This window comes from Pipistrellus hanaki (assembly GCF_964339955.1).
Source record: "Pipistrellus hanaki genome assembly, chromosome: 13".
NCBI classification, from domain to species: Eukaryota; Metazoa; Chordata; class Mammalia; order Chiroptera; family Vespertilionidae; genus Pipistrellus; species Pipistrellus hanaki.
In genome coordinates this window covers 55,414,392-55,438,643 of record NC_140515.1, presented here as the reverse complement: position 1 = coordinate 55,438,643, position 24,252 = coordinate 55,414,392, and the positions used below count along the sequence as shown (strand labels likewise).

Genomic DNA, 24,252 nt, shown 5'->3' with positions numbered 1-24,252 from the left:
CGGGTGGCCAAAGCCCTCGGGGTCGCCAGGCTGCTAGCCATAAGCGATGATGAGCCCCGCGCAGCATCAGATTCCAGGCTCCAGCGCTGAGCCCCAAGCAGCCCCGCCCCTCCTGTCACCCTGGCAACAGCTGCCCGCCCGCAGACAGCGTGGCGCGAAAAGGCGGGACTTCCGGCTCTGAGACCCGACGCGCATGCGGAGACCGGCCAGTCACAGGGAACTTCCTGTCTCGTGGCCTTAAAGACCAATAAAATAGTTTAACTCCGGGGTCACGTGCCTCCGTTGCCATTAGCAACCAGAGGCTTCTAAACAGCCTGCCCGCCCTCCGCAGCCGCTGCGGCCAACCTCCCCGGGGGTCCCAGTTCTGGGCGGGCCGCGCCTGGCCTCTCCCGCTCCTGAGGTCGCTCGCTCCCCTGCCGCCATGGTGAGTAGCGACCCGCCGGCGCCGCGCGGGAGTGGGCCGCGGCCGGCGCTGGGGACGCGGAGCGGGGCCCCGCAGTGATGGCGTGGCCCGCGGCGGCGGGGAGCCCGCTTCCGGGCCTCGTTGAGGAGGGGAGGCCGCACCGGGTGCGGGGGCACAGTTAACCTCGGCCGGAGCCCATCGGGGTAGTCCGAGCGGAAGCCCTGCCCGGGCGGCCTCGCCAGGCCACCCCGCGCGGCGGACGGTGGAGAGCTGCGGACTCACTGCTCTCAGGATTGTCATTCGCTTCCAAAAACTCCGAGTGTTCACACACACACACACACACACACACACACACACCATAAACAATTCTGTGTTAAGGAGCCGAGGAGGGAGGACGCGGTTGAATCCAGCTTTCTTTCTGATGTGAGAATGACTTTGAGGGAACTTGGGTGACATTTCCTCTCGTTTTGACCTGTTGAAAAGAGGCCCCGTTTTCCTGAATGCTCAAACAGCGTAGCTATAAAATGAAAAAGAATTTCAACCATGGAATACTATGCTGCCATAAAAAAGAAGGAATTCTCATCATTGGCAGCAACCTGGATGGAATTGGAGAACATCATGCTGAGTGAAATAAGCCAGTCAATGAAAGAGAAACACCACATGACCTCACTCATTTGTGGATGATAAGGAACATTATAATCTGATGAACCAAAAGATAGATATAGAGACAGTAAAGCAACAAGCAGACTGTCAAATTACAGCGGGGAGGGTAGGGAGATCTGGGGGAGATAAGAGATCAACCGAAGGACTTGTATACATGCATATAAGTACAACCAATGGGCACAAAACTCTGGGGAGGGAGGGTATGTATGAAAGGAGGGGGGCAATGTTAAAATATGTACACAGATAATAATTTAATTTAAAAAACTTTTAAAAAATGAAAAAGAATTTCATTAATCTTTAGCCTATAGTTGTCAAGCTGTCATCTGGTTTAAATTCAAGGCCAATTAATGGCTATATCAAAACCAAATCTAATGTTTAAAGCTGTATGAGAGGAGGTAAGGTTGAGTTGCTATAACAGAAATCTAAAAAAACACTGGCTTAAAGAATGCAGGGGTTAGTTCTGTCTCTCTCACCTAACAGCTCTCTCTCTGCTCATCTCAGGTGAGTGGGTCAGTGCTGCTTCATTAAGTCATTTAAAGATACAGGTGCCTTTCATCTTGCTGCACCCCCAACCCCTAGGGCAGTGGTCGGCAAACTAATTAGTCAACAGAGCCAAATATCAACAGTACAACAATTGAAATTTCTTCTGAGAGCCAAATTTTTTAAACTTAACTATATAGGTAGGTACATTGTTATTAGCCACGGTTTGCCGAACACTACCCTAGGGCATAGTTGCTGTCCGCAGGATCAGCCTAGTCACGCCTCCTCCGAGGGTCAGAGAAATGGGGTGTGGCGCACACACACACACCCCCATCTAAGGTCCAGGCTTTGGAAGTAGCCCTCATCTCTTCTTCTGACATCCATTACTGAGTAGTCGTGTGGTCACACCTGATGCGGGGGGGCTGGGAAGTGTCCCCTGGTTGGGCAGCCATGCTCCTGGGAAGAAGAGAACAAGATTTAATGGCTATCTGGCATCTCCACCAAAAGACACCCTGTGTTTTCCTTGTTGGTTCCTTTATTACAGCTTTAAGACTAACAAATTACTTCTCTCTCTTTCAGGCAGAGTTGGGCCTAAATGAGCACCATCAAAATGAAGTTATTAATTACATGCGTTTTGCTCGTTCAAAAAGAGGCTTGAGACTCAAAACTGTAGATTCCTGCTTCCAAGACCTCAAGGAGAGCAGGTATCCCGGTGGGAACACGGGCCCTCCCGGCAGCCAGTGTGGGGAGGCTGTGGCAGAGGCCACGCAAGCCTTTGCCAGGATCATCATGGCCAGTTCTCACTGAGAGCAGCTACACGGCCACATGGATGTGTGAGACTCAAGTTAAATCATGGTGGGAGCGATCTGTTCTCAAACCTGCACACATAAGGGGTTGCAGTGGGGCGTCGGGCCTGTCACCTCCACCTCCTGAGTCTGCGTTTCCGTCTGCAGAGTGAGGGGATTGAAGAAGTCGGCCCCAAAAGTACATGTCTCCGAGCACGTGCTTGTACTAAAGGATGTCCACATTTGAAGAATGAGCCACAATTCAATCGCTTAAATAGGCATCAACATTTAATGCAGCTTAAGTTATTAATAAAGGGGATAGCTCCCAGAGAGATGGTCCCAGTAACCCTCCATGTCACAGTGCAGTTGCTTTTATTTTGCACTTGGCTTTTGTTGTTCATGCGGAAGTTTGGGCTGTTGCATTGCAGGCTGGTGGACGAGACCTTCACCATCGATGAAGTGTCTGAGGTGCTGAGCGGGCTGCAGGCTGTGGTTCACAGCGAGGTGGAGTCGGAGCTCATCAACACGGCTTACACCAACGTGTTGCTCCTGCGGCAGCTCTTCTCGCAAGCTGAGAAGTGGTACCTCAAGCTGCAAACAGATATCTCTGAGCTTGAAAACAGGTAATAAAGTTTGGACCTGCAGTTATGACAATGGCTGCCCACGCACGTTTTTAAACGTTAGTGAATGTCTTCTTGGGGCAGGTGCGCAAGAAAGTTCAGGCTGAGCAGCGGCAAAGCATGGGTCCTGAGTGACCTCTTGGGTATCACTTGAAATTTTGAAATTCCTCTTCAAAATTCTCTGCTTCTACTGTTCCTGAGCATTAGAAACATGAAGTTGCCTTTTAGGCTATTACTAACTATTCCTTTACAGTATATGTAGTGGCCCGATCAGCATTACAATAAATCTATAGAGATAGGTCAACAAGACCTATCTTTTAAATAGGAAATGTAAAAAAAATTTTTATAATCCAAAGATCATCAAAGAGCTCATTTAATTTTTAAAAACCGGCAAGCTTGAAACTCATCCTCAGAAAAGTCATGCAGAAATCAGGAAAGGCTGACCTCTGACCCTGGGGGCTGTTATCGAAGCACAGCTGCAGCTTGTGGGCCATGTGGAGTGTTGACCACACGGGTAGGGCCTGAGGTAGGGAAGGAAAACCAAGAGCAGGTTACTGGCGAGTAAAGGAGAAGCTGGCTGGGAATGAGCTTGAACACGCAGTGACTGCATTCCCACTGAGGCTCTCGTAGCATCAGCTCTCACTCACCTTTACAAAGGAGAGGAAGTAGTCAGGCGGCTCACCAGGACCACTGTCTCTGGGACTGTCAGACTTCCGGTGGCTCACACTACTGGAATCCCATCTTTGGGAGGCTACTCAATTAAAATCAGTTTGTCGCCGAAACCGGTTTGGCTCAGTGGATAGAGTGTCGGCCTACGGACTGAAGGGTCCCGGGTTCGATTCCTGTCAAGGGCATGTGCCTTGGTTGCAGGCACGTCCCCAGTAGGGGGTGTGCAGGAGGCAGCTGATCGATGTTTCTCTCCCATCGATGTTTCTAACTCTCTATCCCTCTCTCTTCCTCTCTGTAAAAAAATCAATAAAATATATATTTTAAAAAAATAAAAAAATAAAATCAGTTTGTCTTTTTGAACATCCACTAGCTAATGATATATATTATATGACAATCTCCCTATAGCACCTCAGAAATACAGAGTTGCCTACAAATTTCAGACATATTTGTCTAACATTGTAGTTCTAGCAGTCACACTGCACACTCAGTGGGGGCCAAGCCCTCGGTGCTGTGGCAGACCCAGAGTTGAGGCCTGTGTTTGGACGTTGACCGCTGGTAACTGGGTATTACCCTGACGTGGGAGGTGCGCATCTTGCTCTGTTCTCCCAGCCTGTGTGAGATTGGTTCTCGTGTGTGTGATTTTACTTTAAATTCACTTTAAATAAATGTTTTTAAAATTTGCTTTTTACTCTCTAGGGAATTACTAGAACAAGTTGCAGAATTTGAAAAGGCAGAATTTACATCTTCCACTAAAAAGGTAATTTTTGGTCATTTTAAGTCTGTGCTGTAATAGCCAGTATTTAAAGTTCCCAAGTTACTCTGGCACTCAGAGGTGAAAGTGTGAGCCCTCAAGGTAAAGCATTCGATTTAAGAGCAGGATTGAAAAACTGTCTCATATTTTCAGGCAAAAGAGGAAAAGTTTGGTAAATAACTGTGAAAGCCTGTTTTTGTCCACTGTCTCTCACACAACACACACACACACTCCCTGCTGTCCACCTGACTCCAGCCATATAAACTCTCTGCTCCCATGATGCAGAGCGCAGGTGTGTCAGCCACACCTGCGCGCACATCCTGGCTCTGACACTCCAGAGCTGCGTGACCTTGAGCAGTTTACCAGAGATGGCTGGGCCTCGTTTTCCTCGTCTGTCATGTGGAGACCGTACTAAAAGGAGCTACTTCGCTTGTAATCCTCCTCATCATTTGCAGTGACTACTTGTTGCCCCATAAAAACCCCGAAATGCTGCTGAGAGGAACCCGTGAATATACACGTACAAACAATTCCCCAGGTATCCCTGTGGGACACGTTTCTGGCTAAGACGTTTCTGGGTCAGAGGGAATGGAGTCTTTTGGTTTTTGTACACATTGCTACACTGCCAAGTGATTCTTCATCTGTAGTGTAGTTGCCTACATCCTCATCACTATTAGTTTTTCCCAGAGTCTGAGTTCATGCAGAAATCTGTTTCCGATCCCACACGTTAATTGAAAGGGCCATTTTGGGTCATTTTCAATCCCAGTCCTGAGATGCCAGGGTTTTATACCTGCTATGGCTTTAAACACCTTCCCTCCTTTCCTTCCACCTGTATTTTTTACAAGAGGTACAGGAGGGTGAGTTTCATGTTTTCCTCCCATTTGTATTGGGCCCTGGGACGTAGCAGAGAACCAAAACCACGCGAAGCCCCTCGCCCAAGGAGCTGACTTCCCCGTGGACGTGCTTTCACAGCGTCTCCATTTAGAAAGTGCAAGCGTTCCATGATCACACGCGATTTATCCTGTGCTGGTTTCAGCTCGGTTTCTGTATTTCATTTCAGCCCATCATAGACATCATAAAGCCAAAACTTGCTCCACTTAACGAGGGTGGAACAGCAGAGCTCCTGAACAAGGTAATGTTGCCATCGTTTGGGGGCGCAGATCCTTTATTCCATCCTCCTTGCCTCACAGCTCTAGAATGGAGACACTGAGGAGGAGGAGGCTGGGTCAGGGTTTCGTCCACGAAGGGTAATTAGTCTCCTGTTGTTTACTTAATGGTGCCGGTGGGCCAGAAGAGGGCATACTTACCTCTTAGCAAGTCTGAAGCAGCTCTTTAAAAAAAAAAAGTTTTCAATTACAGTTGACATACAATATAATTTTATATTGGTTTCAGGGGTACAGCATAGTGGTTAGACATTTATGTAATATACAAAGTGATCCTCCTGGCAATCCTAGTACTCGCCTGGCCTCACAGTTACTCCAGTGTCAGTGAGCATATTCCTGCGCTAATGCTGTGCATCCCCACTGAGCAGCTCTCATTGCATTTTCTCATGGGGAGGTGAAGAGCATGGAATTCTGGACATCATTTATTGATGGGCATTTGAAATTTATAATCTGTGATAACAATAAAGGGAATTTTACTAAGTGGTTTATAAAAATTACCAATATACAAATAAATACTTTTCATGATTCCTGTATTGTCAACATTATGCTAACTCTTGTTAGACAAAAAGCAGTCCAATACCTGGCCTTTTGCCCTCAAACACCCTCCGGTCTCGTGGGAAAGGGAACTGGTATTCTGGAAGCAGAGATAGGGAAATGCTGGTTGTTGCCACAGGTGCCACCGGGCGGCAGCAAAGAGGTGTGTGTAAGAGGAGGACAGACTTGGGGAAGGCAGTGCTGGACGGGGCTGAAGAGGGCAGACAGGTTAGGTTGTCAGAAGAGAAAGGCATGGCAGGCAGCACAGGGAGGAGGCTGGCAGGATGGGACCGGGCAGCACTCTGATGCAGTGTAGGCCGAGAATAGATGGGAGTCGCAGGATCAGGTGGGTGAGAAAAGGCAGGGAGAGGATAGGCAAAGGCTGAGGGGGAAGCTGAGAGAGTCTGAGACCTGAGAGAAGCAACTAGAAGTCTTAGAACCAATGGAGACTCCAGATGCGGTGGACAGTACACTGGGGAAAACGAGATATTACCCATAACCAGGGCATGCAGGTTTTTATTATCTACCTGAGGCCCGGTGCCCTCAGCCCAGCCTGCACCCTCTGCAATCTGGGACCCCTTGAGGGATGTCTGACTGTTGGAATCAGGCCTAAATTGCAGTCAGATATCCCTCTCACAATCCTGGACTGCTAGTTCCTAACCGCTCACCTGCCTGCTTGCCTGGTCGCTCCTAATTGCCTGCCCCTGCCAGCCTGATCGCCCCTCACTGCCCCCCGTACCAGCCTAGTCGCCCCCAACTGCCTTCCCATGCCAGCCTGGTCACCCCACTGCCTGCTGTTCAATCATTTGGTGCCAGCCTAGTCATAGGCAGCCATCTTGTGAAGGCGTGAGGGTCAATTTGCATATTATCTCTTATTATATAGGATTTTAAAATAAAACAATGTCAACTATTACAAATTCTTTGGCTGAAATAACAAAACTTTAATTTACTCACAAAGGAAATTTTAAGGCTTCGAGAAGAGAATGAGAAACTGAAGTCCAGGCTGAAGACCATCGAAATGCAGGTACCTGAGAAACCCGCTAGCGAACCCTGAGAGCTACTTACAGGCTCATCCTGACCATGTTGTGCTCAAACTTGACTGCAGGCCATGAACGCGCTGGACGAGAAGTCAGAGCTGGAGCGGGCGCTGCATGACTTACAGCTGGACCAAGGCGACCAGAAGGTGAACGAAGGCAGCTCTCTCACGTTAGCTAAACAGAGTTATGAACTGAATATTAAGTCCTCATTACTGTTCCTCCTCCACCACTCCCTCACTCCCCACCGCTGATGTGCTGCACGGGGCCTCCTGGTCCGGGAAAAGCCAGTGAGAATGGCACCCATCACTCTGCCCTCTGGGGCCAAGGACACATACCCAGCTCACGTGTCCCAAGAGCTCATTGGCATACAAGAGATCCTTATATGTTATTTTTAATAGATATTTTTGTTGATTTCAGAGAGGGAGGCAGAGGGAGAGAGAGCTAGAAACATCAATGAATCATTGACCGGCTGCCTCCTGCATGCCCCACACTGGGGATTGAGCCCGCAACCCAGGCATGTGCCCTGACTAGAAATCGAACCAGTGACCACTTGATTCAAGCCACACAGACCGGTCATAAATAATTTTTTTATTCTTCCATGTGTATCATTTAAACTTCTTCACTAGGATTTTTTTAAACTTAATAAAAAAAATATAAAATATAAAACCTGTTTGCCTTCCCAGCACGGAGACGCACAACTGTCATATCTAGAATCTCACCTCTGTCCTGCTCTTCTGAATCCCCGCAGTCCATACATCGTATTTTATGAGTTTGGAAGTCAGTGAGCTTGCACTCTGCCATGTGCAGGACACTGTGCACTGAGAGCTGAGGGCGAACGAGGGGTGGGGGCTGGCAGTGCCAGGAGCCAGGGTGCAAGCTGGGAGGGAGGCTGGCGAGCACCTGCCTTTGCCTCCTGTGCAGGTGAATCGCCACCTAGCACACTCACTGTTTAGGGCGTCAGCATGAACTTATGGTCACGTGTGCATTTTCATAGGATATTATAAAGGCCCAAGACTTGTGTGAGTTGGAAAACACAGTTGCCGCTTTAAAGAGTGAGTTTCAGAAGACACTCAGCGACAAGACAGAAAACCAGAAGTGTCTGGAGGAGAGCCTAGCGACGGCCAAGCACGACCTGCTGAGGGTTCAGGAGCAGCTGAGCTTGGCTGAAAAGGTCCGATTTGTCCGTGAACGTCCCTGGAGTGGTGGGTGCCTTAAGGGAAAGTGCCAGGCGAGCGCCAGACAGCTGCACATCTGCATTTTCCTTCGGCTGCTGACCAGTGTGTGTTCTAAAGATTCGTCATTTCTGGCCACTGAAATTCTTCCATCTTTGGCCCTAAAATATCTGTGATGATAAAAATCTCCAATCCTTCTGCTGTGTGGCAGAATATTCCATAGTGGCTTGCCCTTCCCGCCATCCCTCTACCGCCTGTCAGAGGGATGAGTGACTTTTTTTAAGGATTCTATACCTTTAATTTGTAAGAATTTGGGAGCAAAATTTTAAGTGATTTAAAAATCCTGAAATGTGACTCTACTTTGGGATTTGAAAAGAGATCGTTCTTATTTTGCCTGAAATTAGTTTACTGTTTCAAATGCCTTGCCCATGCCTCGGGCACAGTATTCTTGAGTCATTTGCTAGCATTATGTTTGGAAAGACATTACTATTTTAGCAGCTTGTCATATGGAAGAATATTTTTAAAGTTTGGATACTCTTAATTTTATATGAGTATGTTTTTTAAAAGAAATCAGAAAACAATATAAGCAGATTATTAGTAAAATTAGAGCAAGAAATATACACTTTCATCAGATGTGTTCATTCCTTCCTTAACCACTTCTTAGTAGTGAGCAGGCATGTTTCACTGTGCAGGAATTAGAGAAGAAATTCCAGCAAACAGCAGCCTACCGGAACATGAAAGAGATTCTGACCAAGAAGAACGACCAAATCAAAGACCTGAGGAAAAAACTGGCCAAGTAAGCCGTGCCCGTGTGCCTCTCGGATTTGTCTCCTTGATGGGTTGACGTCTGTTCTTCATTAAACCTAAGCTTGTGTCCAGAGAGGTCAGGCCGGTGCGCATTGCTCTACCATTTATCCAAAGCCTGCATTTGAGACAGCGGAGGAGCTTTGGCCTGCTCAGGGTAGCTTTTAGGTACAGCCAGTCCTGTAGACCCACCCGCGGCGGCTCTAGGCTACTCTTGGCATTGTATTCAGGTAGCAGGATCTTGGGTGGGAAACAGCCAGCTGGCAGGGGTCTGAAGGCTCCGAGGGCTGGTGTGCGGGAATGACTATGACAGGAGAACCCACCTCAGGCAGGGATACTCCCTTCACTGAAACCCTAAGGGAGGTATTGTCAGCTTTGCTGAGCTGGGCATTTCTCCTTCACAGTGTCCTTGCAGCATCTAAGACCTGGCCATACTGTGCCCTCAAGTGACAAATTAGGTGCAAGAGAATGAGATTCATGCAGATGGATGCCACGGCCAGCATGGCTGAGAAGTCCATGCTCACATAGACCATGTGGTCCCCGGCTAGGGAAGTGCAGTTAGAGGAACTCACTGTGCAGAGAGAGGTCTCAAGTCGTGACGCCACCACGTACTTGGCGTTTGCTCACAGACCTGGTCCAGATGGAGTCTGCTAATCAGGGCCACTTTTGTCATCGGTGGTTTTGTCTGCAAACTCAGCTGACATTTTTATCAGTGTTCTAGGGGACAGAGCTAGGAGGTGAATCTGGGCTTGTTAACCCTTCACTCGCTTAGCCATACCTGCTAGTGGTGTGGATCTGAAGTTAGACGACTGAATTTCTCCTCTGCCGGCATGGATCTATCTGTCAGATACAGAGGCTGAGTCTGAAGGCATCTCAGCAGGTAGCTGGCCCCTTCTGCCTGCCGCAGGAAGCCCCTCTGAGTCCCCTCACAGGGCCTGACTCTGCCTCAGCCGTGAATCAAAGCGAGAAATGCAGTGTCGCTGCTGCAGTCACTGGAGATGTTTCACGTCAGCTCACCTGGTAACAGTGACAACAAGAGGGTATCATGATGTTATGCTCTTGAGCTAATTGCTGTCTCTTTCCAGATATGAACCTGAAGATTAAAAGTTGGAGGTCTCATCCGGAAGCTGCCGGAGAGTGAACACAAGCTGTTCTCACCTCAGGCATGTATTTTGAAGAAGTTTGTTGTATTCCCTCTTTACTTTTCTAACTTTTAGACTTTGCTCCAACGGTTTAAACTGGAGTTCCTGTTTTCAGTTGCCTAAGGACAGCCTGGCTCCGGCCGTTGTCCCAAACCCCTGTCTGCCCAGTGCTCCAGGGTCTTGGCTCACAAGCACCGAGTCCCTCACAGTAAAGAAGAGATTTTAGCGGGAAGAAGGGGCTCAGCCTTTGCACTCCTCTGAGGAGAACCCCTTTTTAGCAAATGTTAAAGCGAGCAATCTCCCTCCCTGTGCATTCCCCAGGGTAAATACAGACACAGAGTTATTGAAGACATTACAAATAAACCTTATTTTGAAAAATGAAACCTAATTCATTTTCTCTATTTGATCATCAAGAAGAATTAATTGGAAATGTAAATACCACCTGTCATAGGCAACATTTTCACCGACGATAGGAAAATGAACAGAGAGCGTGAGGGTCTGACCTCTGCGGTCCCCTCCGTGCTGTGCTCAGCGACGGAGGTTCGGACATCCTTTGCACACAGCTTAGCAAGAAAACTGGTGGCACGCTGTCCTTCCACAGCTGAGAAAGTGTGGGCTCAAAATAAATGGACAGTAGTACCCCCTTTTCCACGGTTTCACTTTCCGTGGTCTCTGTTACCTGCGGTCAACCTCAGTCAGAAAATATTCCGTGGAAAATTCCAGAAGTAAACAATTCATAAGTTTAAAATTACACACATAGTTATGTTCCAGCATCTCCTATTGTCAGCTCTGAACAACGGGATAGCCACCGCTGAGCTCAGCAAAGCTGATGTTACCGCCCTCAGGGTTTCAGTGAAGGGGGTATGCCTGCCCGAGGTGGGTTCTCCTGTCTTAGCCGTTCCCACACACCATCCCTCAGAGCCCTCTGGCCCTCAGTGCTCTGCCAGGCAGTTGTGGAACCCGCCTCATTTTGGGGGTGCCATCATCTTGAAGCAGGGTCTTGGAACTGGCCTCATGTGTCCTTGCCACGTGCCAAACCCTAAAGCAGCAGAGAACCCCCACATCAGTAAACTCAGCCAGCTTCTGTTCTCGCCCCCACTGGGCCCACATCCTCACGATCCCCGCCCACACGTGCTTGCCAGTTCCCGCCAGCCCGTGTGAGCTAGCCAGGTCTGCAGCTCTCCGGGGGAGTGACTAGGTGCTCCTCCACACAGGCCGCGCTGCTGCTCACCCATGTGATGGTTTAGGGGGAACGAGTGGAAGTGGGCAGATCTTGGGGAAGACAAAGGTTGTCCTTCCGGTCTTTTCTCCCAAGAGAGGCCTTTGAATGATTGTCACGGGGGATGCTGCCCTTCTCTAGCACAGGGGTGTGAGCCACCTGCTAGACTCAAGGTTTCAGGGGAACTTGGGGTGTCAAGGTTCTTGAGGGCATCTGCCCAAATGGGCTCACTCATGACTGAGTATCGTTCCTTCCCAATCAGAGCCCTCACTTAAAGGAGACGTTCTAGGGGTGTGAGTGTTGTCCCCTTTGTAACATACCACCCTAGTGATCCCATCTGGGCCTGATTCTCAGCATCTTCTGTTCTCTGCAATTAGGGGGTCTCTTTAAATGTCGCCATGTGGCATTCTAGTTGTCTCAGCATCTCCTAAGGTGACAGTTGGCTAGTCAGAACCTGCCCTCTCTCCCTTCATTCCAGTCCAGTCCAAGTGAGAGTCCTCACCATTGGGCTTACCACCAGTGAGGTCCTGCTGCCATCTGGCTGCATCCCGTGTCTCTTCCTGAGGGCCTGCTTTCTTGGGCCACTTCTGGCATTACCCCTTTTAGCTGGGCTCCCCTAAGAGCAGGCTCTGAGGCAAGGATTTCTGTTTAAGTAGCTTACTATTTGGGGGTGTTCCAGGAAGCACTATGAGTGTATGGGGGCATGAGACAGGAAGGGACGGAAGTCAGTGCAGCAGGTGACCCCTGTGGACCGCCACCTTAGTCCCTCTCCGGAGTGAGGAGGCTAGAGCATGGTCCAACGCCTCAGTTATCAGGGTGATGTTACCTCCTGCACTTCCTGTGCCTGGCTGTGCCCCAGGAGCAGACACCGAGAGCCTCCTCCTGGCCACCTGCAGGCTAGGGTAAGCATGTGGTCCACGATGAACTGGGAAGACAGGAGAGTAAATGCAGTGGACAGTCTGACATGCCATACTAACCAAAGGATGAACTCACTGTGCTCAGGTGGCCAGACCACAGCTGCCTTTACCTCATTACAGCCCTGAAAAGGAGTCTCCCTGGACTGAGAACCCAGTCCAGACCCTGTCTTAGTGACTCAGCCTGTCGTGGGTGCTCACTCCAAATGTTTGTGAAACTGAACTTCTGCTCCCTGCACAAGCACAGCTTAAGCCATGAAAAAGCTTGGTAGCTTGACCAAAATTAGATATTACCTATGAGTTAATTTTCTAGTGCTAAGGTTTCTCCATATAAATGGTCAAAACTTTAAATTCAGCCATTAGAGAAATCTTCACCTTGGGACATAATTTCCTGTCTTAAGCGGAGAGCCATAAGCATGATTTTATCTTTTCCTGATGACTCCAAGTCGTTCCAACACTATTCCAATGATGTCTGCAACAGTGACCTGCACTGCAGTGGCCTCAGGGCTACTTAGGTGTGGGGAGACCTTTGCCCCTATAATAATTGGTTTGCATGCACTATGTTTTTTGAACTGTTGCATCTGATTTTTATGGTTTGTGTACATCCACCCTTGTCCTTTCCTATCGGACTGGCAGCCAACACCCTGGTTTTGATCAGTGTGCCAATCTCTTTTGCCATGTCTTCTGGGCTTGGGAAAGAGTGGCTTATTAGAATTCTGTGCATCCTCAGTGAGGGCTCGGAAACTCGTCCTCTGTGAGTGACGTGCGTAGACTTTGTGGCATCTCGGCAGCTCTATTTTAGATTGATTTATAGGAAGATGTTAGGTTGACTTCAGATCATTGCAGTTTCCAGGTAAATGATTTCTTTCTCTTGCCTTATTGCACTGGCCATGACCTCTAGTGCAGTGCTGAACAGAAGTGGTGACAGAAAGCGGCCTTGCCTCACTATTATTCATTAAAGGATGTTTGCAACCTTGTGTATTAGGTTAAGGAGGTGCTTTTCCATCCCGTTTGCTATGAGCATTTATAAAAAATTACGAATGGGTGCTGAATTTTGCTAAATGCCTTCTCTGTATCTATGGAGATAATGATACAACTTTTTCTTTTTTTTTCTGTTAATGTTGTGAGCCACAACAATTTTCTAATGTTAAACAGTCCTTAGGTGCTGAAATGCACTCCACTGGGTCATTGGGGGTGGGTGCTGTCGTCACCCTGGCACGCGCAGGCAAGAGTGGACCCACAGCCCCTCTGTGTTGGCAGAATGCCTGTGGTTTTCCAGAAGACGAGAAGCAGGGAGGCCCGAGAGGACCTGCTCCGAGGCCATCTCCCACCCGCCTGCTTGTCCTCCTGGGGGCTTCTGATGAAGTTCCGGTGAGCTCATAAGACCTGCGGGATGTAAAACTTCTGTGTAGAGCAGTCTAGACGCGGCCCCTCAGCAGCGTGGCCTCCCACTGCGCAGGCTGCAGTCACCCGCCCCAGGCGTTTCCATGCTGTCCTTTCTGATGTATGAGAGGAGGTCTAGGGAGCTGGCACCGTTGGCTTACTCTTGGCCTGTGATTGTCTGCATGAGTAATAAACTGCCTGAATTTAGAAGTGGCGCGTTGTATCGTTACCATCGGACCCAGCAGCCGTGGCTGCTGCTCTGCTTGGCAATCCCCTTCTGGAATAAAGGATTGTGGCCCGGCTCCTGAGGGGTCGCTGGCCATTGGCCCTTCGCTGTTCCTTTGCAACTGCCCAGCCTAAGAGAACCACCTCCCCCGAGTTTACACTCCGCTTCAGAGTGACTGCCTCCAACAGCCGTCCGTGGGGAAGACTAAAGCCCGGCCCTTCCCCCAGTGTGGGCTGTCCTGAGTGTGTCTTACCTTCAGAACTGCCCACGGGGTCCAGAGCCATTCGTTAGATCTGTCCAGTCCTTCCCCTTCCCTCCCCATGTCATAGCTGTCCTTTATACCCTGCTGGGTCCTGTTAGCTGATCCATTATTTAGGATTTCCGCCTCAGTATTCCTGTGAGTGATTGCTCTGGAATTTCCCTTCCTTGTAAAGAGCTAAAAGCCTCAATAGTCCAGTGAGTGATTGCTCTGGAATGTTCCTTCCTTGTAAAGCAGCTGAAAGCCACCAACAGTGTTTCTGAATCAATAACTGATTAATATTCAACGCAACCTTCACATTCTTTAACCAGCGTCAACTCTGCTTTGTAAGTGAAAACAATAAAACAATCCATATCAGAGTCAAGCCCGTCTTCACGGAAAGACTGGGAGGGTGAGGTTGTGAGGATAATGAGCAACTACCCGCATCCCCAGCACAGCGCCCGCTAACCCAGCCAGGCTTCCTTGCATGACCGAGGCCGCCCCTTGGTGGCTGGGGACCAGCTGTGCAGGGGTCTGCAGGGTGGGCTCCATGGTGCGCGTCCTCAGTCAGGCTCCCAGGACTCAGAGCTCCCTGCTGTCTGTCACCTTGGCGTTATGTTTTCTGCTTCCTTAGACTGTGCATTTTTGCCACGTTTTTGTTTTTAGACCTGCTCCAAGTTGGCTGCCCACACCAGCAAAAATGCATGCATTACCACTACAAGTTGGACATTAAAATGCAAAAAAGGCAGACATTATGATTCCGCCTATAGAAAATGCAAAACCAAGCTCTGTTTGTCAGGGTGTGTGGACAGATAGTAAAGCCATAAACAAAGGGGTGGCCGTGCGGTCAGGTGTTGGGGGAGCTGGCTGTGGCCGTGACAGCGGCAGGGACCCTGGGTGCCACAGAGAAGGTTGTCTTCACTGGGGTTGTGGCTGCATGGGCACCAGCACTGTAACGGTTTGTCACACTACACACATGTATTTTGCTACATGCCGTGCTCTGTAAAGCACTGAACACGCGCGTGGCAGATCATGACACTGTGCCGCTCGAGGTGGCTGAGATCAGCAATGGGCACCGCGAAGTGGGGAGCGCCCTTTCGGCAGCATGGTGTGACCCGGCGGGCATCAGCCTGGCACAGCCGCTCTGAGCTGGAGCGCTTCGCGGGTGGCGTGGCACCTGGGCAAGCGGGGGACAGGCTCTGGGCTCCTCAAGGTCATGGGAAGCAGTGTGTGTTGCATAGACAACCACACGGCCTTGAAGGTTCTTTTCTGTGGACTCATGTGTTTTAGAGGAAACTGAAGAGGTGGGAACGCAGGGGTGGCCATTCCCAGGGCTTTGGGGCCAGGAGGGGGCATTCTGTGGACGTTACACTCGTGCAGAGCGCTGGTGGCAGGTCCTTCCTCTCCCGGCCGCCATGCTGCGTCTCAAACTGTGGAGAGACTGGCAAATGCGCGGTTCTCAGGCCCCCGCATCTGTGTTTTGACAGCTGGACAGATCCTGACGCACAGCCAGGTTGGAGAGCCCAGCGAGCCCAACCCTTCAGCGTGCGCGCAAACCCAGGGGCCTTGTTCAAACCAGGTTCTGACTCCAGAGGCCTGGGGCGGCCTGAGAATCCGCATCCTCGCCAGCTCCCTGGCGGGGTCCCTGCTCGGCCGTGGACCTTGTGTTCAGCACCGAGCGATGGAAGAAATCCAACCTAATTGGAAGCGTTGAGCTTGTGCAACGAAGCTGTGTGTTTCCTGGCAGAGCCGGACTCCTAGGGCTCCTCTCCCACGGCGAAGGAAAGAACAGCTCAGAACAGCTCAGCCGGACACGGGCAGCGTCCGGGGGGGTCGCTGATGGAGACCCCGGGCCCCCAGGGACACGCTGTCCCTGGAAAATATTTTCACAGAGCTCTGTCTGTTCTCCACCAGGTTTCGCCTTCTAGCCGGTCTCAGTTGCTTGTTCCCAGCACAAACATTTGAGGGGAAGAAGCAAACCGAGCCAACACCAACAAGAAGCACGGAAGGGTCCGTGGCCGCGCTCGGCCCCGGGTTTTCGAGCGCGTGGCTGCGTCTGCCTAACGCGGGCGGTCAGCTGAGTGGTCGTGGGGAGAGGCTGCCGCGTGCTCCAGGTCAGCTCATTTCTGCATCTGTTCTCTCTGACCTGGAAAAAAATAAATAAAAAATGCCTCTGTGTTCCGTTCGGGCCCTTCTGAGCGGTGCCCTCTCCGTGGCGTTTTCCCAAATGAGGGGCTTTGGACAACACAAGTGTCCGTTTCCAGAAAAGCCTTTCCCGCCGCTCTGTGGGAACAGTTGTCCTTTGGAAGCGGGCGTGTGAACCAAAGAACACAGTCTGCTTTCTTTTCTTTAATGCGACTCCAAGTCTCAGGAAGCCCCGAGTCGCTACGCATCTGTACTGGCGAAATGGATCCATGCAAGCGTATTGAAGCACTTGCCTGAGTTATTTTAGGTTAAATCTTCCTGCTTTCCAGCCTTAGACCTCTCGTTTTCTTTTCTCTCACTTTTACAGCTGCCATTAAAGTCCTCTGTGTCCCATCTGTTTTCTAATCTCTCCCAGCAGAGCCAGAAACAGAGTCCAGCACTGCACCCAGCCCCCACTGTGCAGCCGCCTTGCCCGTGGGCCTGGCCAGCGGTTCCCCGCATCCTGGGGGCCGCTCTGCCTCCTGTTAGATTGGCCAGGTGGTCTGGACCGCCGGGATACTGTCTCCGTTTTGCACATGTCAGATATAGATTCAGAAAGGTTATACCCTCCTTTTCTCCCAAGTCCATCAGCAACACTGTTCATTGCCTAAGTCCGTGGTCTGCAAACTGCGGCTTTCAAGCCACATGGGTTCTTTGGCCCCTGGAGTGTGGCTCTTCCACAAACACCACGGCCTGGGCGAGTCTATTTTGAAGAAGTGGCATTAGAAGAAGTTTAAGTTTAAAAAATGTGGCTCTCCAAAGAAATTTCAATCATTGTACTGTTGATATTTGGCTCTGCTGACTAATGAGTTTGCCAACCACGGGCCTAAGTGTATGCACAATGCTATAATATGTTATATATGCTCCATATAAAGACTAAATTGAGTACATTCGTTGGAGAAGGAAAGACAGTGTTAAATGACCCCCTAGGAAATAATCAGACAAATTCTGAATGTTAGGCATTCTGCAATTTAAACAATTCGCCTAATCTCTTCAGCAAGTTAATAAGGTGGAAAAATGAAAAGTGGGGAAAGGATTCTAAAAACACCTCTGTTCATAACAGCAATGTAGGAACCCTGATTGGCCCCTGGAGAGCTTTAGAAAGTGCTCGGAGGCCTGGCCAGGGGATTCGGGTGGTTGGTGTGTTGACACATGCGCCAAAAAGTTCAATCTCCCATTGGGGTAAGTATGGAAGGCAACTGGTCAGTGTCTCTCTCTCATCCTTATCCTCTCTCTAAAATAAAAAACATATCCTCAGTGAAGATTTAAAAAAAACAAAACATCAGGGGACAACAACTGGACATTTTTACTTGGCATACTTTCACAGAGTCTGCAGGTATTCACCAACTTAGAACATTTCAACTCATATTGCTCTTAGAGACAGTAGAAGAGAGAGGGAAAGACAAATATCAGTGTGAAATTGATGGGTTGCCTCCTGCACGCACCCCGATCAGGGCCCAGCCCAGGGAGGAGCCTGCAACCAAGGCACGTGCCCTTGACCGGAATCAAATCCAGGACCCTCCGGGCTGCAGGCCAGCGCTCTATTCACTAAGCCACACTGGCTGGAGCAGGACATATTTCTTAAGATGTCTCTGCCCAAAGTTGCTCTGCCCCTCTTGTCCCCAGGACCCTGCAGAGCCCGGCACTCGTCCTGGGCTGGTCTTTCTCCCCCATCCTGGACACCCTCTGCTGGGTGGCAGCACCCTTACTCCCATCTGTCCCCAGCTCGGGAGCCTCTGCAATCTCCCAACGACTCGCACCCGGAGCCGGCCCCTCTCCCCTGGCGACCTCTCCCTGGGTGTGGCTGGGCTGTTTAGGTCCATCCTGGAGCAGCTGGTCAGCTCTTATCTGCTCCTGTGAGATCTGGTGTTGTCGGGCAGGTCACAGGGAGGTCACCCCTCCCGCCGTTGGGTGTGCCTGCCCTTGGCTTCTGGGAATATTCCTGGGTTCTCGCCAGCCCTCCACCCAATTCAGGGGAAACTGGCCTTACCTGCTCTCCTGAGCCAGGTGGGTCAGTGGTTGTGTTTTGAGGGTTTATTTCAATCTTCGGTCCATCCCAGTTGCGTGTGTACATGCTTCTCCTTAAGTTACCTGCTGTTCTACCTGTCCAAGATTTAAGTTCTACCTTATTGTCTCAAAATCCCACAAATTAAACTCTCCTCTGCAGTGAGGACTTGACATAGATTGAGGGCTCACCATGATGTTCTGGAGCATCGCGATGATGATGATGATGATGATGTATCTCGAGGTATATTTCTTTCCTCTCTTTAAATTCTACTCATGATTCATTGGGTTGCATGAATCTGTGGTGGGAAATGCTGAGCTCTTAGTACTTGAAATATCTCTCTGTCCCACTTTCTCTCTTCTCCTAGAATTCTAGGCAAGCATATATAAGACCTTATTATCCTGTGTATCTTGTGTATATAGCTTTGCTTGTTCATATGTTTGTCTCTTTATCTCTCTCTGCAATGCAAATTCCAGAAACATTTCTTCTGGCATGTCTTTGAATTCATTGAATCTCTTCTCAGTTGTGTTTAATCAGGCTTTAAACCCATCCACTGAACTTATCATTTCAATTGTTGAATTTTTCATTACTAGAAGTTCCATTTGGTTCTCATTGTAACAATCTATATTATTTTTATTTCTTGTTCTTTTATTTTCTGCTTTTGTCTATCAATAATGGATATAGGACTACAGAGATTATCATGATGGAAAATGTGTCCATTTCTTCATGTAGTCCTATCAGTATTTGCTCCTTGTCTTTTGAAGCTGTTTTATTAGTTGTATTCAACTTTGAGAATATTCCTTCTACTGATAGATAATATTCCTTGTCATCACTAATAACACTTTTGGTTTAAAGTTTATTTTGTCTGGTATAATACAGCTCCTTTTGGCTTTCTTTTAGATAACATTTTCCTGGTACATCCTTTTCATCATTTTACTGCAAATTTTTCTGTGATCTTATGTTTGGTATTCTCTTATAAATGGTATGTAACTAGATGATTTTTTTTATTCCAGTCTTACACCTGGTCTATTTAATCCATTTATATTTACTAAAATTACTTATATATTGAACTTATTTTCCCTATCTTACTATTTGCTTTTTATTTGTTTTGAATTTTTAATAGCTCCTTTTTTTTTTTTTTTTTTTTTTGCTTTCATTAGACTATGCAATATTAAGTATTTAGAACTCTCAGGCTACTGTGGGAGTATTAATACATATACATGCATTGATACAACCACTTTAGGGATCCTCTAGCAAAGTTGAAAATACACACACACTATGTTCCAGCGATTCTAACCATAGAAATGCTTGCCTGTGTGCACCAGGACACATGTACCAGAATGTCCCTAGAAGCATTCTTCATAATAGCCTGAACTCATAAATAATCCCAGTGTCCATCATTAGAAAAAATTGATAAATGATCCGTGGTTTTCCCACATAGGAAATACAGTAGAGGAAAAAAAAAAAAAAAAAAAAATTATAGGTACACATACCAACTTGAATGAAACTTTTTTTTTAAAATCACATAATGTGAGACAAGAAATGTTAGACACCAAAGAATAAACACTACATTGTTCCACAATATAAAGATCAAGCACGGATAAACTAAAGGGTAGCGCTCAGGGACTCATGCTTAGATGGTAAGACCTCACTGGACAGCAAGGATGGGCTGTCAGTACGGAGGTTACTGGACAGATGGCATTCGTCATCACTGGGGTCTGGATTCCACGTGACTCCCTTAGAAGAGATGAAGGACTGAACAGAGAGATGAGGGATGGACGCAGGGAATGTGGACCACCCACATGCAGGAGGAGTGGGGGTGAGGCGGGAGAGACGCATGAGCCCCGGGAGGGAGCAGTCGCTCACCCAGGAAGGCTGGCAGGGGCGCCAGCCTGGAAGGGGTGCCCTCCAGTTGTCCATAGGGTTCTCAGTGGGATGAGGGGATGGGAAGAGGTTTGAGGCACACAGACCAGAGCTGGAAACCTGGGCCAGGGCCCCGGGACGGGCAGCGCCACGGCCCTGCAGAGGCCTCACCGCCCGGTTTGCAGCAGACCCATCCTCAGCTCTGGAAGACGCTTCAGAAGCCCTCACCACAGTCTGGGAGCCTGGAGAGCCTCAGGTTTGGGTGGTGCAAGGCTGAGAGACGGTGAAAGGGCTGGGGACAGAGGAGGTAGGAGGGAAATATGTGGAAACGGCCAACCCTGAGGTCCATCCAGACCAGAGGGAGGCACTGAGGGCCAGACACCGGTCCCAGGAGAAGAGAGAGGCTGCAGGGGGGGTGGGGGATGGGGTGCAGGAGTGTTGGGGTTTCCAGCGGTACAGCTGGAGTGGCTTCATGGAGTTGCTGTGGGAGGCGAGGAGCAGAGAGAAGGAAGCTCCCATCTTCCCTCTTCCCGGGACCTGGGACAGGGAGGATGGAGGGAGCGGGGGAACAGCATTCGGACACTGCTTTGTCCAAGGAGCAGCCCACAGTCCAGGCTCAGGAGGTGAAGCCCGTGCCTGAATTCCCACCAAGTCGGACTGTCCTGCATGACAAAATGTTCTCTCAGTCCGCGCCGTCCAGCTCCACAGCCACGCACACATGGGCCACCGAGCTCGGGAAATGTGACAGGTGTGACTGAGAACCGGGATTGTTTTCATTTTATTTCATTTTAACAAAAACGGAGCAGTCCCCTGTGGCCAGCGGCGACCACGTGGGCCAGCACGGGCCCAGGCCTCCTCCAGAGCAACGGTGTGCGCTCAGCTGGGGGCTCTGGTCCTGATTGGGGTCCTGAGCTGGGCCAGTCCTCCCAGCAGCCCCTGGTTTCCCCGCGGATTCTCCCCCGGAGACTTGCACGCTGCCCTTTGCAGTGTGGTCTCTGCAGCAGGCTCTTCACTGACCAGCCGCCTTCGGTTGAAACTCCACCACCCGCCCGCAGGACGGGGGAGAGTGCAGCAGGCTGGCGGCCAGCACAGACCGGAGAGAACAGCCGGGCACCGTGAGTGACAGGGCAGCACCGACGGCCTTAGAAACACGTGCGCCTGGGCTTGGGGCATCGGCTGCCAGGAGGATGCTGGGCTCCCTAAAAGGGGTGCATTTCCCCCGGGGCAGGAGGAGGAGAGGCGCTCCTGGCTGAGGGAACGACCCAGACGCATTAAAATGCACGTTTTCCAGAAGATGAGAAGTCCAGCTTCTCCCAGAACCTAGGTGAGCAAGGGTCAGATTCCTCACGGCCTCCCAGACCCGGCCGAGGACTTTGGCCTTGATCTCGTGGGGAACTGGGAGCCGCTGAGGGGGGTTCAGCCGCAGCGGGTCACCAGGGCTGCTTTTGAAAGCTTCGTGGCCGTGACTGGTCAGGTCAGAACCTGGCATCCAGGCACCAGGCTATGACCACACCCGGGCAGCTGAGTCATGGCCGTGCCCTCTTTCTCCACTCTCGTCTGGAAATCAGATAAACTGCTGGCATCCTTCCGGAAACCGTGTCCTGAGTGACAGCTCTGCCACTCGGTCGGCTTCCCAGCTGTACCAACGGGGACTCATGAGCTGATTGTTAAACATGACCATTATGCAAAAGAACAGAAAAAAAACAACAAAAACAGGTTATAAATGCTCCATACCCACCACTTCCTAGTTACTTACTACACTATCATGTATGCTCTTGAGGTTATGGATGGCCATTGCATATGTGTCGTGGGAAATGAATACAGTGATGTGCCCCTGCCCGCCTCTCCCCAACTCCATGCTCAGGGGCACCGCGTTGGTAGCTTGGAGCTGGCCACCAGGGGAGTATTTACACCACAGAAATTGGCAGATGCTGCACATCAGAGCTGCGGCTGCAGAGCTAGTTCTTAAACACTTCCCAGCAGCCACCACTCACCTCCCCACCCTGCTCTGCCCGTCCTGGTGAAAGCGCACTCCCCCTTCCCAGGCCTGTCCTTCCCCCCTCTAGCAGCTGCAGCGGCACAGCTGGTCTGGTCAGATTAGAGCTATCGGGTGGCTTTTAGGAAGGTGTGGGGAGCCTCTGAGGACTTAGCCCTGTTGTGAGGCTCTCTGAAGACGTCTCTCTGTGCGGCCTCTGCCCCCCGCCCCCCAGGACTGCATACCCTGGACAGGCTCCAGGGAGTCTGGCCGTATGGAGGGAGGGAGGGCTGGCCTCCTCCTGACGGGGGCAGGGAATTGAAGAGGGGCCTTGCCTATGTCAAACCAACCAAGTCCTAGCAGCCTCCGGTTCCCGATGACAGACAGCCGTGGGTGGCATCTCTCCAAGGTGCCCAGGTCCTCAATGGCACCTGGTAGCCAGGTACCCTCAAGGGAAAACGCATTTGCGAGAATAAGAACGCCAAGCAGATAGTTGGAGGAGGCAACACGCCTTGTCCAGTGCCTTTGTGCCTTTGTAATGTGAAGGCAACAACATTACAAAGGCGGCAACATTACAAAGGTGGCCTATCACCCCAGCTGGTGTGGCTCAGTGGATAGAGTGCCAGCCTGCAGACTGAAGGGTCCTGGGTTCGATTCCAGTCAAGGGCACATTCCTGAGTTGCAGGCTCGATCCCCAGTACGGGGGCATGCAGGAGGCAGCCGATCGATGATTCTCTCTCATCATTGATTTTTCTATCTCTCTCCCTCTGAAATCAATAAAACACACACACACACACACACACACACAGCCCTATCTGAAGACTGCTGAGGCAGACTCTGCCACAAATGTAAACCCCCAGGACTATCTCCATGATCCTGGAGAATTTTCTTCACGAGGACTTGACTGTTTTTTAACTAAAGGAGAACCCTGGAGGGAAAGATGGGCAAATTGGACTTTGTTCAAATTAAGAACATCTGTTTATCAGCAGACACCACTGACAACAAAAAGGCAACTCGCGGGCGGAGAGAAGTGTGCAGCTCATGAGACTGACACAGAGCTCGCGTCTCCAGAATACAGAGAGAACTGTGCGTCTCCAGAATACGGAGAGAACTGTGCATCTCCAGAATACAGAGAGAACTGTGCGTCTCCAGAATACGGAGAGAACTGTGGGTAGAAAAGGACAGCCCCGCCCATTAACTGGAGCAGACACTTCCTGAAAGACGACGTCCAGATGACCCAGTTAGCCTGCAGGGAGATCACGTTCAGAGCCACAGGGAGTGATCGTGCCACACCCATGAGCCTGTGTAGGACAGAATGACAAGCGTCAGTCAGGATGCAAAGCAACCGAAACTCGTGGGAGTTTGACCTGGTGCAGCCTCTCTAGAAACGGCTGGGCCATACCGCTCCGGCTGACAGCCACCCGCCTGCGGCCCACCCGCCTGCGTGGACCCGACGGCGCGTACTAGCGTGTCATTACCGCTTCATCCCTGAGAGCCCCACACTGGAGACAGCACACACGTCCATGGTGCTCAACCGGTGTATTCACACGGAGCACCCAACAACCGACAACTCACACCCGGGCATGAATGGGCCCCACCCAGGAAGCCAGGCCCGGAAGAGCACGTATCTGAGCCCATTCATGTACAACTCAAAGCAGCGCCAAAAGCCAGGATATATATATATATATATATAATATATATTATGTATTATATATAATAAAATATATATATTTTTTAAGCCACAATTTAAAAATAATAATAATTTCTCCTGCTGGATTGCCAGATTTTTTTTTTTTTTTTTTTTTTTTTTGCATTGCTGGATTTTCCTGCGGGATTATCCAGCTGGCTTGCTGGCTTTCCTGCTTTGCTGGATTTTTCTGCTTTGCATTTTGGAGGTAGAATGTTCCAGAACAGGCAATGTGCGGGAGGAGCCGCGCCTTCCTCACCACACCCTGTGTGCTCCTCTGCCACCAGCCCATCAGGAACTCCCGGGAAAGTCCGGCCGGGGCTGCCCCACAGTGGTTA

General features: G+C 50.0%; 1 protein-coding gene across 1 annotated transcript; it reads left to right on the top strand.

Annotated features, from left to right (window-relative positions):
- Nucleotides 1–275: 275 nt before the first annotated feature.
- Nucleotides 276–10,603, top strand: LZTFL1 (leucine zipper transcription factor like 1). Its single transcript, XM_084903322.1, has 10 exons — nucleotides 276–424; nucleotides 2,126–2,250; nucleotides 2,760–2,954; nucleotides 4,317–4,377; nucleotides 5,429–5,500; nucleotides 7,024–7,089; nucleotides 7,171–7,248; nucleotides 8,097–8,273; nucleotides 8,967–9,070; nucleotides 10,164–10,603. Exons 1-10 carry the CDS (start codon nucleotides 422–424, stop codon nucleotides 10,180–10,182), a joined length of 900 nt encoding a protein of 299 aa, XP_084759448.1. The 5' UTR covers nucleotides 276–421; the 3' UTR covers nucleotides 10,183–10,603.
- Nucleotides 10,604–24,252: the final 13,649 nt, after the last annotated feature.